This window comes from Patella vulgata, chromosome 2 (assembly GCF_932274485.2).
Source record: "Patella vulgata chromosome 2, xgPatVulg1.2, whole genome shotgun sequence".
Taxonomy (NCBI): Eukaryota; Metazoa; Mollusca; class Gastropoda; family Patellidae; genus Patella; species Patella vulgata.
In genome coordinates this window covers 75,319,405-75,333,363 of record NC_065880.2, presented here as the reverse complement: position 1 = coordinate 75,333,363, position 13,959 = coordinate 75,319,405, and the positions used below count along the sequence as shown (strand labels likewise).

At 33.6% G+C, this 13,959-nt stretch overlaps 2 protein-coding genes across 3 annotated transcripts in view; both read left to right on the top strand.

Moving 5' to 3' along the window:
• The window catches only part of LOC126811402 (protein PAT1 homolog 1), a 29,192-nt gene extending 25,330 nt beyond the window's left edge, over positions 1–3,862 (top strand). For both annotated transcript variants that reach the window (XM_050536990.2, XM_050536989.2), the window contains one exon: positions 314–3,862. In XM_050536990.2, the coding sequence (XP_050392947.2) occupies positions 314–488 (175 nt within the window). In that variant the 3' untranslated portion in view covers positions 489–3,862. The remainder of the gene's footprint in view (positions 1–313) is intronic.
• Positions 3,863–6,015: 2,153 nt separating this feature from the next.
• On the top strand, positions 6,016–13,535 carry LOC126811403 (spermatogenesis-associated serine-rich protein 1). Its single transcript, XM_050536992.2, has 7 exons — positions 6,016–6,189; positions 7,986–8,139; positions 8,512–8,624; positions 9,616–9,765; positions 10,431–10,554; positions 11,118–11,183; positions 12,028–13,535. The coding sequence occupies exons 1-7, from the start codon at positions 6,147–6,149 to the stop codon at positions 12,158–12,160; spliced, it is 783 nt and encodes a 260-aa protein (XP_050392949.1). The 5' UTR covers positions 6,016–6,146; the 3' UTR covers positions 12,161–13,535.
• The last annotated feature ends 424 nt before the right edge of the window (positions 13,536–13,959 follow it).

Here is a 13,959-nt window from a genome sequence, read left to right as displayed (position 1 = left end):
CCGCTGTCCAGGCAAAATTTCAATCATAGCACACTGTATGCCGTATGCCCATCTTCATTCACCCAGTTCGGAGCAGAACAGTAGGACGTTAAACCCCATTTCCTTTCATTTCACGTCCCATCCAATCAACCATATACTGTTCATAGCCAGACTGGAAATTCCTGCAGGACTTTGATGATGGGTTGTATCATAGCCCAATCGGTGCAGAAAAGTAGTACGTTAACACCATTTCACTTCATTTGGATTACTCGGACATTAATGAAATGGTTAATGGGAATGTTTAATTCTATAAAATGAAACTTTTTTTTTTCAGGTGTAATTTTGTGGAAAAGTTTGTAGAGAGTTTAGCCTCAGTCAGTGTGGAATCCATTGCTACTCCAATTTGTCTGCAACCAAATCTAGCCAAACATTTAGATCGCTTTATCAACAAAAAACTTGTCGCTAGTGTGGAAGATAAACTCAGCTTATTCACTACAGGCCAATCCTAGCCAATCACAAAGTCTCATAAATCTTATCAACCAATCAGAGTATATGTTGTATAAAATACAACTTTGTGTATACTTCAACTTCATATTTATTAACCCATTTTGATACCTTTCTAAATTCAAGCTGCAGAATTTTGTTTATTTCTGCTTCAACACTTCTTGACAGTCAGATATAAATACAAACTGGCTAAAAGAAATTCTATTCGCTGACTACCAGGATACTGTCATGCCAGTTAGGGAGGTCAGAAAGTATCGAAATTTTCCAAGGATATATTGACCAATCAGATGTTTATTTATACTGCTGAACTTGTGGATAGCTGTTTTACTCGGTCATTACAAGAATGTCTTCTAAAATAAGTATTTGCTGGTATCCTTCCTACCTTTCTTCCTTGGTTAGGGTTAGGATTAGATGTACAAATGACCTCCCCAGCCGACCTGACAGACTCTACTGTAACATTTCAGGAGGTTATCATTACTTTTTATGAAATAATCTACAGAATTAATATATATTTATACTTTTAATGATTGCTATGGATATGGATATTAATGTTACAAATTAGATTCAGTTAAATTGAAGATAATTGATCACAGGGCTCTTGTTGAACTCATATTTGTCAGATTAGTGGTGAAAATTGACTGGAGAATTTAACTGTTGGCTAACATGCCATGAGATTAGAATTTAACCTTAAAAAAGAATTAATACATTTAAAATTTATACTGTTTATATGTAAATATATTAAATTTGGTATAATGCTAAATAATTATCACTTTTTTTTTTAATTAATTGACCGGTTAATAAGATTTTGAAGTGGAAGCCCTGGATGATGGCAAAGTATAGTCTTGGTTAACACATTAGGAAAAATGTACAAAATGACCTGTTGCTAATTATATATTAAATAAGTTCACAACAATTATGATAATTGTATCTTTTTTGAAACTAACTCTGCTTGATAATCAGACGTAGTTCTTAAACCATCCGGTCATATCTAGACTTGTCATTTCGCATTTAAACACTTGCTGGAAATTAGAAAGTTTAAAATATTAACACCTGTTGGAAAGTTAAAATATGGTTGTTATGGACTGTTTTTACTACAGAACCTTTTTGGATCTCAACCTTCTCCTTTTTTTGTAAAATCAAAATCACAATTTGGCCAGTATTTAATTGATATTCATAATGCTAAATTTGACGAAAATGATTGTAATTTGCATTTATTAAATGAATTTATTTGTTTTTGTATGCCGGGAATATTCCTAAAATAAAATTATGTATGTGCAACTCCTCGAAGCAAAGAAGTTAGTTTTCACATTGAAACTGATTGAGTCTTTCAAAGGCAAGAGTTTTGGGAATTTTATCATATGCATGTTTAAAAAATTCTTTATTACAGAAACAATCGACAATCTGACAGAAGTCCTAGCTTTTGTTGTTGGTTTGTTTGAATAAAATATAATAGATAATTTATTAATAATTGCTTTCTAATTGTCATTATAATCATTGCAAATTTAATCATTGATTAATACTAAATAATATACATGTATCTGCTAATTATGTCATTGTGTTCAGAGGTGGGAAAAGTAATTATCACCTACAATCAGGATACAAAGCAAGAGTCCTTCAAATAGTTTGTCAAAGTTTCAAAATTCACAATCATACAAAGAGCAATGGTTGAGTTTTGTAGTAAAAATAGGGGAAACATTGACCTAGGAGGAAAATCTTATCGGGATGGTTAAAAACTGTCATTGGTTACATAAATGAATATATACCAACCAGCAGTAGCGGATTATCAGTGAGGCTGATGAGGCTGCAGCCTCAGGCCCAAAGATTTTGTAAAAAAAAATATTTTAGACTTGTCTGATACGATTAAAAACGCATAGACAATGAATGTTAGGGGGGTGAGGTTTAGGCCCAACGGGAATCAACATAGGCCCTGACCCGAAATTAATTAGGCCCATGCCATTTTAAATAGGCCCTATTGTTTGGAGATCTGATCTTATTTTTTAAACGTAGGCCTACAATGTCTTGCTTAATATATCTAGCAAAAGATCTTGCGCTAGTTTTGATGTAAACACCCCATCATGAGGAAATATTATCCTTGAAAATAGGTGTATGTACAGTTGGTTTCCGGTGACGTTTCTGCTGTCAAAGCATTTTGTACGACAAATTTCAATAGTTATAACTAATATTTTAATAATATTATAACCTCAGTAAAGAATCCCGTTTTTAATGTTAGCAACTACCTTGGCTCTAACTTTAAAAACTAAATAGGCCCTCCAGCAACTGCCACCTCAGGCCTTGGTGGAGCTTAATCCGCCACTGCCAACCAGGATATATTTGTCTCAGACTTTTCACTAGATATCTAATAATATTATCCTGTAATCAAATGGGTTTGAAACAAGAAATTATAATCGTAGCCGTGACATACATAGTAATGTTTAACAACCGTTATTGGTATGTACCTGGATGGTTACACTTTAAGACTATTGGGCTATTTATTAATTTAAAACTGTATGGTTAATAATAACAATGTTTGAATGGCTATAAAAGTTGTCTTAAGCTTTAGAATTGACTTAAACATGAATGGAAAACTTAATTATTATGAGTACTTATATTTGTACATTTGATTTCTGTTATTTTCATGTATGGTTTTTTTTTAAGACCAGTTTCATCAGCAGGTTTGAAGTATTACTCTCTTAAAATAAGTTTAATAATCTCTGATTCTGTTTGTATTAAGAATATCAATTTCACTGCCCATTTAGAATTGATCTTGTTTAAGAATTTTATATAACACCAATTCACCTCTTTTGCACATTATGTATGACTAAACGGTTGTATTAAAATATTTTAGTACATGTGGCAAAATGTCCAGTTAGGAAGGTGTTTCACAAAAATGACTCTTTGTGTCTGAATTGAGAAAAAGGCCGGCAGCCCAAGAGTAAAGCAATAGCTTATATAGAGGCTTTTCGGTGCCCCAATAACAGCATTAACCTATATAATTTGATAACTTTAAAGAGATGAAGTAATAGTGAAATTGGATACAAAAGAATATAAGAGGGTATGTAATAAAACTAAAAAGCTGAATTAATACTAGAATTGGAATATATTTATACAATATTGTTAATAGAATATGAGACTAATTGATTTAATGGTATAGTAATTAAAGGATATTTTTTTGTCTTGATCAACAAGTGCTTTTTGTGTAGACTAGATTGTCATTGTATATAGTTTATGTAATGATGTTATGTTATTTAGTGGGGCGACATTTGTTATGCCCAGATGGAAAATTTTCTATCTTAAAACACAAAATATTGTCGGCAGTCTTGTCTTTGTATCTGATCGACATTTCAGTAAATAAATCGACAGAAACTTTATAATCTTTAAATTGTGTTTAGTGTATATTTTTTTTAAAAATGAGGATGACTTAGCAAGGTAGATTGATCTGTTCACCTCTTCCATTACCTGCATTAACCATTGATAAATGGAAATCCATGAAAAGTAGGCGGAAATGCTGTTGTCGGGACAAAATTTCCTTGTAGCATATGCCGGTCTTCATTACCGAGGTGGATTAATGAGTAAGACGTTTGCTCGTTAACCTGGAGGTCCCGTGTTCGATCCCTGCAGTGGCGAAGAAAGTTAATCTGGATTTTCCAGTGTGGTTCCTCCTTTTAGTGGCGGGGGGGGGGGGGGATGGCTGAATGGTTAGCTTGCGTGCGCTGTATCATAAAGTCTGTCATTGAGTCGACTGGCATGGTTAAGAATCCCCGGTTGTATGTGACAAGGTGTAGGGTCGCCTGTCCAACCTCGTGGTTTTTCTCCGGGTCCTCCGGTTTCCTCCCACTGCTAAAGGCCCCTATGCGCAAGCGAATTGAAATAAAATTAAACAATATGTTAGTCCGAAATGACCTAGTTTGTGTCGAGTGGACAATAAACCCCATTTCTCTCTTTCGTTTTCAGTGGTGCCTGGCAAGGAACATCATATAGTCATATGGATGGGACGAAAAACTGAGGTCGTGTGTACACATTGGGGTGAAAGTAAAAGATCTTTTTGCAGTTCGAATTCGATATAAGAGTAGGCCAAAGCGCCACTGTCAAGGCAAAATTTCCCTCATGATAGTACACTGTATGGCATGTGCCCGTCTTCATTAGTCCAGTCAGAGCAGGACATTAAACCTCATTTCATTTCATTACCAAGGTTGGTGCAGAAAAGTAGGACGATTAATCCCATATCATACAGCCTTTGATCATTGTGGGTGGACGTGGTGTAACCTTCATTTTGTAAAAGAAGAGGCTTGAGCGAAGAACGTAATCTCTTATTTTCTGTATTCCTGGTCAAGACTATTGAACACCTTTCTGAGGAGGGGGTGTCCGAGAGAGAGGAATGGATTTTAATGTCCACTCGACACAAACTAGATCATTTCAGGACTAACATGATTCAATTTTATTTCAAAAATTCACTTGGGAGTGGGGGGTCTCTAGCAGTGGGAGGACCCGGAGAAAACCCACGAGGTTGGACAGGCGATCCTATTCCTTGTCACTTACAATACAACTGGGGAATCGAAATCACTCCTATTGACTCTATGAGGTGATGTTTGACAGGTCTATCACCATATCTGGCGGGGTTATATGGGATCAGGGCATTACTTAAAGATGCATTATTCAAGAGCTAAATCTGCCAATGGCAGGATTTTATTTTGGCTTCAAATGTTATATAAATTATTATGTAGACATTTTTTCGCATAAGTTTATAATCAACTCTCTAGAACATCAGATGGCAGAGAATTAAAAAGATTGAAATGAAATCACCATTTAATGATTTAATTTAAAAATGGAGAAAGGAGGCGGAATCTCGATAAACAAGTAACATAGCTACAGTAATAAACAATATTTACCACATCTTGTCAAAACTTCAAACACTGATATCTTGGATCAGAATTAAAGTAATTTTAATGAAATTTTCAATACATAAATTTTGAATGATCTATTTTTGAACTATTATTACAGCAAGAACGCCAGCTCTTTATCTAAATCTTACATAATAAATCTTTTTTAAGAAATACTTTTGGGCTGTGTGTCAGAAAGTTAAGTGGTGGATTAATTGATCTTGAAATTCTCTAAAATAAAAGTTAATCCAATTGCCAATTGCCCAGAAAGGAGAGTATCCAAATAATATGCAACATTCTGTAGGCCTTGCATGTACGGAACTGCTCAGGCGGCTTACTTCGTCTTTCAGAACCAGAATTGCTTTTGGGATTCCAACAGTAGATGACTGAATGTTAATACAAATACAGGAAATAACTTTGCATAAAATGTTAAATTTGGTTGTGTTTTTCTCCCTTCCCGACATGAGATATAAAAACTAATATAATCCCAAACTAACACAACCCGTTAACCATATGTGGATAATTTCCAATGGTGTTTATAAATTTGTACACCGTCCAGACAAAAATCATATACACAGACGGAAGTGAGCAGGTGCGTGTAATATCATTGGCTGTTCCATAGCGACGTTTACACCACGTGACAAAAATGGCTTCTTGTAAACAAATTAAATTAATTCAAGTGGATATGTTTCGGTTTTTGTGCATTTAACATGAATTAAGATCGATAATATAAACTTATTGGGTTTTTTTTTTTAATTAGTCAAATAATTTAGAAATACAAACAAAATGCTTCATCTTACAACAGAAATAGGAAAACCTGGCAAAAGAGGTAAGTTTTCGATAGCATTAATTAACAATCGAATTTTCATTTATTAATTCCAATTTGATGTATCCTTTTATCATTGCATCCAGACGCATATACCTGAAATTCGTTCTGCATAAATGTAGGTTTTGAAATTTCCAATTTGGAACCATAAATATGTTCGGTGATTGGTGAAATACAGGATAAGTCCAAACTCAACGGCGGTCATTTTCGCCTGCTTAGACCATTCTACACATAGCTCAGCTCTGAACGTAGGTCTCATTACACTCGCAGCTGTGAGACATACGTTCAGAGCTGAACTAAACACAACACGGATTATTTTGTCTTGTGAATCTGCAATTTTAAGTTACTTCTGCATAATCTTTTAGGATATTTTTTTTCTTTGTTCATTACAAATGGCACACAAAACCATACATGTAGAGATGAGCTACACGACACTTAGAAATGTTTCCACTACTGATGTCTTCCGCCTTACTCCAGCCACAGTAGTGGCTCGTCCTACAGAGTTCCTTTGCGCAAGTTTTTTAGTGAAATCACTACAAAAAGGTTACTGGCCTATAGCTCCCTTAATTTACACATAAACTGACCCAAAACAGTACTGCGCCTAGCTTAACATATAATAAATCATTTCCTATTGAAATAAAGGTGTAGCCTTACCGCATAATTATATGATTTGATGAAACCCAACTGCTACGCGAAATTTCAACTGGCTGGTGTCATGGCGGCTTGTGTGTAATACGTCATTACAAGAAACATCGCTATGCAAATGTTGAACGCATAACCACAAAGAAAAACTGTTCGGTAACTATTTTAGTGGTCCAGTCTTCACTATTTGTCATAGAATTACTTATTCCAATACAAACTGTAATGATATGTGTTGACAATTGTGCGTTTCAACCTATTTGAACTTGTGTAAGGATTCTTAGACTGTATCAATTGTAACGTTAAACACACAGTTTAACGTTACAAGTATAGTAACTACACGACACTGTGTACTGATTTTGAAATTTTCATTTAGTGTCTTAAATGTTTGATATAAGGATCCATGTTTAGATGGTAAGAAAACAACATCAATATCGATTGAAATAAACTAATATGAATTCTAGTTCGTGTTTTTAATTAGGAATATTATGGATAATATTGAATTAAAGGTTTAGTTCCCTTAAACCTCTTAAATTTGTTAAAAGGGTGTTTTGCTCTATTCTTTGAAACCTTAATATAGATGAAAATGGCTCTAAAAGCAAATGTAATATGAATGTATATAAAGTGATTTATGTTCAATTTTTAACAAATTTATTGTAATTTCTAATTAATTACGTTCGGTAAAATACATGAAAAGTCCAAATTGAATGGCAGTCGTTTAAGTCTGCCTTGTCCATTCTACAGGTTTTTTTATTATAATTTTGTCATTTGTGAGTCAGCCATTACTATTTACTTCTGCATTGTCTTGTAGGATATGTTTTTGTTTGTTCATTACAGATATACTTATTATAAAATATTTATTGTGTCTTAATATTGGATATTAGGATCCCATATTTTCATGGCAAGATAACAACATCAATATTGATTGCTATGGACCAATAATAAATCTTAATTCATAATTTTTAATTTCGAATATTACCATAAGGAAAGTATTTGGGTTAGCGGTTTAACTCAATTAAAACATAATGGCAGACAAAAGAAAACTATCACTTTACTAAATTGCACTTTAGAGGTTTAGCTCCTTTAACCAAGTTGTATTTGAATTGGTGCCGTTGTATTCAGTCGGTCATAGTTCTGAAAGTCTATTTTTTGTTTGACAGAAAGAGAAAGAAGACATTTTCCTGATCTTGAAAATTTAAGAGGTGTAACTAAATATGTACCGAGGGGACGAAGATATTTACCTCATAATACAGATTTATCTGGTGACGGGGAATGGACGCCTCACAATCAGAGTTTAAACATAGAATATACCAAGTAAGTTGATGTTTAATAAGGCTGTAATTGTTAAACTAAACACAACAGTTCTATTGAAACAATTACTGTATTTTAATTGGGGCTACGTTGACTGATATTTATATAAGCATGATTTAATGCTTGCAAATCAGATCATAAGGTCTGTCATTTAAACAAGTGGTGTGGGTTCGATTCCCCGCTTGTATGTGACAAGGAGTGATGTCGCTTGTTCAAACTCGTGGGTTTTCTCTGGGTTCTCCGATTTCTGCCCACCGCTAAAGACCCCTAAGCGGAAGCGAATTGTTGAAATAAAGTTGAACTATATGTTAGTCCCAAAATGACCTAGCTTGTGTCAAGTGGATATAACTATTTTATGTCTCTTTATTGTTAAAGATGTGGTCCAGATTGGGATTCAAGACTCCGCTATATTCCACCACCTAAAAGCTCTGATTATCCTGCAGCTGAGATCTGGCCCAATAATTGGAAGAGCATGAGACCCTATCCATGTAAGTATTTCTTTTTATATTAAACATAATCCTTGGGATCACAATCACTAGGCTCCAAAAAAGCACATGCCGGTAATCCTCTAGAAATGGTTCTACTACTGATGTCTTCCGACCTTGCCTCCAGCTACAGTAGTGGAATGTTCTATGACTTCAGTGTTCATGACTTCATAATTTTAAGAATCACAACCCAAGAATCCAAGATGTCTGCATCTCAAAACAATTTCAGTCCTGATGACTTTAAAATTTTAAGAAAGCCTATTGTGACATCATCTGATTGTGAACTGTATGTAGTGTGGTATATTTTATTACAGGTATTTTCATAAGAAAGTCTATTTTGTTATAGGTATTTTCATAAGAAAGTCTATTTTGTTATATGTATTTTCATAAGAAAGTCTATCTTGTTATAGATATTTTCATATAAAGTTTGTTTTGTTATATGTGTTTTCATAAGAAGGTCTATTTTGTTATAGGTATTTTTGATGAGGTTATCTTGAATATGAATATAATCATATTTATTTTCTTGATATTGCTATCTATTCATTTTCTTTTTTATACTTCCAATAACACTCTACTCAGATATGACCGGCTCATGGTGGATGTCAATTTGACAGGAACATAGATTATCTATAAATCAGTGCACAACTCTTCCAGATCTTACTGTGGTGAAGACAAATAAATGAAATTTGAACCATGAAAACAAACACAAAATTATCTGAATATCTGATTGTTGGTTATTTTGACTCTTTATTGACTTTTATATTTTAAATTTAGGAGGTTTAACATCCTACTGTTCTCCTCCGACTGGGCCATACATTGTGCTGTGAGGGAAATTTTTCCGGAACAATGGCGCTAAGGCCTGCTCTTATATCGAATTCCAACTGCCAAAGGATCTTTTACGTGTACACCAGTGTGTACACAGGACGAAGAGTAGGTGGAAATGCATTATAAAAAAAAAAACTCATTTCATTTTATGCTTTTAATTTATTTTTAGTTACATATAGAAGAAGTGATACAGAGTGGTTATTGGATCCAGATCATCATCGTATCGGATTACGCTGCTATTTTAACGGCAATCATCAAGCCACTATGACATCATCACGAGAACTAACACATTCCATGTTATTAGGAAAAAACAGAAAAGGTGAGCAGTATTTGACAGAATTGTTTATATCATCTGCAGTTGTTACCAAATGTTGCCGAAATTTTATAATCATCATATTTTTGTAAATACTGAATGGTACTTAACCATTTTTTTGTAGTCATCCTCGGTATCCCCAGTGGCAGCTTCTTTTTTACTCCACTAACCTCTTGGGTCCATTCACAAATTCAAATTATCTACCCATAATGATTTCATTGGCCATGTAGGTTTATTCTACGAACCAATCAAAAACAGTTTACATCTTAGCCCCATTGTTTACGTTCACCACATTATAGCAGCTTGTATGCTCGAATATCAGAAAGTTTGGAAGAAATGTATTATCAAAGAACTGATGTCCTAAAATATTTTGACAATGTTTACAACAATGATTCAGCAATCTTGGTTGCAACAAAATGCGAGTTACTTCCCTTTGCCCACTCGCTTTTTATTTATGGAATATTTTGACAGCATGAATCTGAAGGGTGGATAATTTAAATATTTGTCTCCCCCCGTGAATGGACCCAGGGGTTAATAGAGTTGAAGGAACGATGCCACTTGGTGAGTGTCACATGTCAAATAACAATCAGCATATTCCTGAAGCAATGGCCCGGTCTAATCAGACGAAACAATCAGCAGCTTTCAATAATTGCCTGTGAATTTGTTTACAGAAGATAGAATACAAAGACGTAATACAATCCCTGAGGCGGCACCTGGAGATAAAATTTATCAAGCTGTTGAATATTCTCCTGGTTTTCATGCTGCCGGTTCCACAAGACCTATTGTACAGTTCGGGTATGTAAAGTAGATTGTTTAAACAGCTATATAGTAACTGTTTGAGAATAACACATGACACAATTAAATGCAATTAAGTTAATTAGAAGTTTATTTCTGGCGATGTTTCGACAAGGGTAAATTTTCTTTTCTTTATTAAGCAAAGAACCCTCGTCGATTTCGCCAGAAATAAAATTCTAATTGTTTCACATGTAAAGTAGATTTAATTTTCTTGCCTGACTCCATGATTCACTTTCTTTAGTGGTTATTACTCTGATCTCGGTACACAGAATATACTGACGCCCAAAAAATTTGATTTTTTGTTCTTCGGGGTGTTGATAAATGACTAACCATGACAAAAGGACAGATATGGCAAAATGTCACAGTACATATGGACCAAACCCTTTACTGTAACCCAATGATAAATCTGCCATTTTATCCCCTGGCATTATGTCCATATCCCAGATTTGACACTAAGTCAGAATGAGGGTTAAAAATGCAGTCATAAATCTGGCTTACTGAGGTGTAAAGTAAAGTCCATTTAGAATTTATTTACTTTATTTTATCTTATTTTTTTTTTTTAGAAATCCTTCATCTGCAAACAAACCTGATACATTTATTCCACTACAGTCATTACCACCCATAGAATGGTAAGTAGTTCCAGTCATGGAATAATTACACTCACAAACAAGAACAATCAGAGAGAGAAATGGGGTTTAATATCCACTCGATACCAACTAGGTCATTCCGGGACTAAGATATCGTTCAATTAAATTTCAGTAATTCGTTTGCACACACAGGTCTTTAACAGCATGAGGAAACCGGAGGACCTGGAGAAAACTCACCCTACTCCTTGTCACGTACAAGCGGGGAATTGAAACCATACTTGATTTAAAGACAAACATTTTGATTCAACGTGCACGCTTTAACCAACAAAATGTTGGTGGGATTATTACATAGCGAGCAGCATAGATCGATGAAATTTCAATGTAAATACAGAATGGAATTGATTCATTTTTGAATGGCCTGGCAAGGAACAGGGTCTAGTTGTTCTGATGGGATGGAAAAACAAAAAAACAAGGTCATGTTATATGTCGACGTGCAAGTAAAGCATCTTTGAGATTCAATGAAGAATAGACAGTAATGATGCTATTCTGGGAGGAAATTTCCATTATAGCTCACTTCAGAAAATTAGGACTTTAAACCCCATTTTATTTTATACTAGGCGTTGATCCAGCATAGCATGGGTATACCCATGAAACGGAAGTAGCATAACTCTGATAATGAAAGTTGAAGGCTATTGCCACCTAGCCTATGTTACTCCCCGGTCTTAGCTACCCCTATACAACAAATTTCAGCCTCAGGACAGTCCTAGTGTAGCCGCCAACCCTGAACAGACAGACACACGACGGTCACAAATTTTATATTAGTATAGATGATGATACTTTGACATAAACACCTACATTATTTATGAATGTGTTTTTGTTTGTTTAGTGAAAGTTTTCGAAGCAAAGAGAGAAATAATATTTTAAGAGAAGAAATAAATTGCGTGGAGAAATTGGATTCCTGGAAACCAGCCACACCCTTACATTTAACTCTTCCTCAAGAAGAACCAAAAAAACATTAAAATCAAAACTCCAGTGAAATTTCAGTATCAGAAAACTTAAACTAAAATATTTAAAGGATTTAGCCTTTTCATTGGCTGGAATTAAATACTTTAAGGATTTAGCCTTTTCATTGGCTGGAATTTAAAATTTTATGGTTTTAAGGATTTAGCCTTTTCATTGGCTGGAATTTAAAATCTTAGTACAAATTTTAGCTGCATTCTAAAAATATTTTGGTTTTGGAGAATTCGTCCCCTGGTATTTTACTGTTTGGATGCAATGTCAAGTGGATGCAATATGTAGATTTTTAGTTATGTAAATCAGGATGTGGGGTAAGGGAAGTGTGAGGGATTATGACCACATGTCTCTACTTATAAAAGAAATGGGTCTATGCTTTGAAATAGTCTTGAGATAGATGGTAATAAGATAAGTGAATGTTGATCATTCCTTTTAACAAATTCCTTGAAAGTACATTAAAAATTTGCAATTAAAATTTATTTGGATGATAATTATATATGATTGGTACTGTCAGTTCCTTTTGATAAGCAGTGAAAGAAAGTCTTAAAATAACTTAAAATTTTGTATCTGAGTTCCTCAGTATTTGTATTAGAATTGTGTCCTGTGTTTATCCAGTTCCGTTGCTAAATGCGACTGAATCAGTTCCATTCTGTTTGTTCATTTTCCAATTTCTTTTATAAAGATGTTCTTATTTTGATAGTTTATCTACCTACCGGTATATATAATGATTTTTACATGATTTAATCATTTTTTCAAGTTACTGATATTGTATACAAATTTTAATGGGTTTATATTAATATTTTTAACCATGATTTTCTGAAAGTTTTACCATATTATAATAAATGTGACATTGTATTGTTAAATGTTCACATGTTTGATAAAGATTTTGATATGTTTTATAGAGTTTATTATTGTAAGCATTTAATTCTGTTCTATTAATTACTGATTTATGTTTTGTTTCTGAAGTTTCCGTCTTCATTAGCCCAGTCTCTTCATTAACCCACTCGGAGCAGAACAGTAGGACGTTAAACCTCATTTCATTTTATTTGTTTCTGAATTTTGTTTGCTTGACTAATGTCAATAAAATTTCTAAAAGCATATCGCTGTATGCTTGGATTAAACTTCTAATGTGCGATATGTTATCATGAACCTTATAAATATGAAAATGTCTATGGTTGTATTTTTCTAAGTGATATTTCAGGATGAACATATCAGACTGAATAATATAATTCCAGGGACCGTACAATATAAAAACATTTATATTTTCATAAAATTTTGTCATTTCACATAAAATTATCATAAAATGGAGAAAAAAATCATAAAAAATATAAAATTTCACTATTTCTCATAATTTGAGACGAAAAATTTTCAACCAATAAATCGCTACCCCCAATAATAAATTTCTATACTAGTAAATCTGGACGTGAATAAGAAAATCATCAAGGCATTTTATGACCCCAAGCTTGCTGCTCTTTCATTTTCTATTTGACAGTGTTATGTGGGTATGCTATATGAACATAGGAAAAGATGACTGTGACCATTAATACCACCAGTGCTACTGGTGGGGACATTCTTATCTGCATAACACTGGCTGAACACTACTTAATGGACCATGGATAAGTTATTACTGTTAGTAAATATTTGATAATGGTAAAAACATAAAAAAAAAGTCATAAATTGTGATGGAAACATAGTAAAAATATCATACAATTTGATAAAAACATCATAAAATTTGATTTAAAAAAATTCCTAAAAATCATAAGATTCCATGATAGAAGCTTTCGTAAAATATAAATTTTTGACA

Coding starts and splice junctions, on each gene's coding strand:
- LOC126811403 (XM_050536992.2), top strand. CDS start 6,147: ATGCTTCATCTTACAACAGAAATAGGAAAACCTGGCAAAAGAG. Junction 6,190..7,985: donor AGGAAAACCTGGCAAAAGAG/GTAAGTTTTCGA, acceptor TTTGTTTGACAG/AAAGAGAAAGAAGACATTTT. Junction 9,766..10,430: donor ATTAGGAAAAAACAGAAAAG/GTGAGCAGTATT, acceptor ATTTGTTTACAG/AAGATAGAATACAAAGACGT.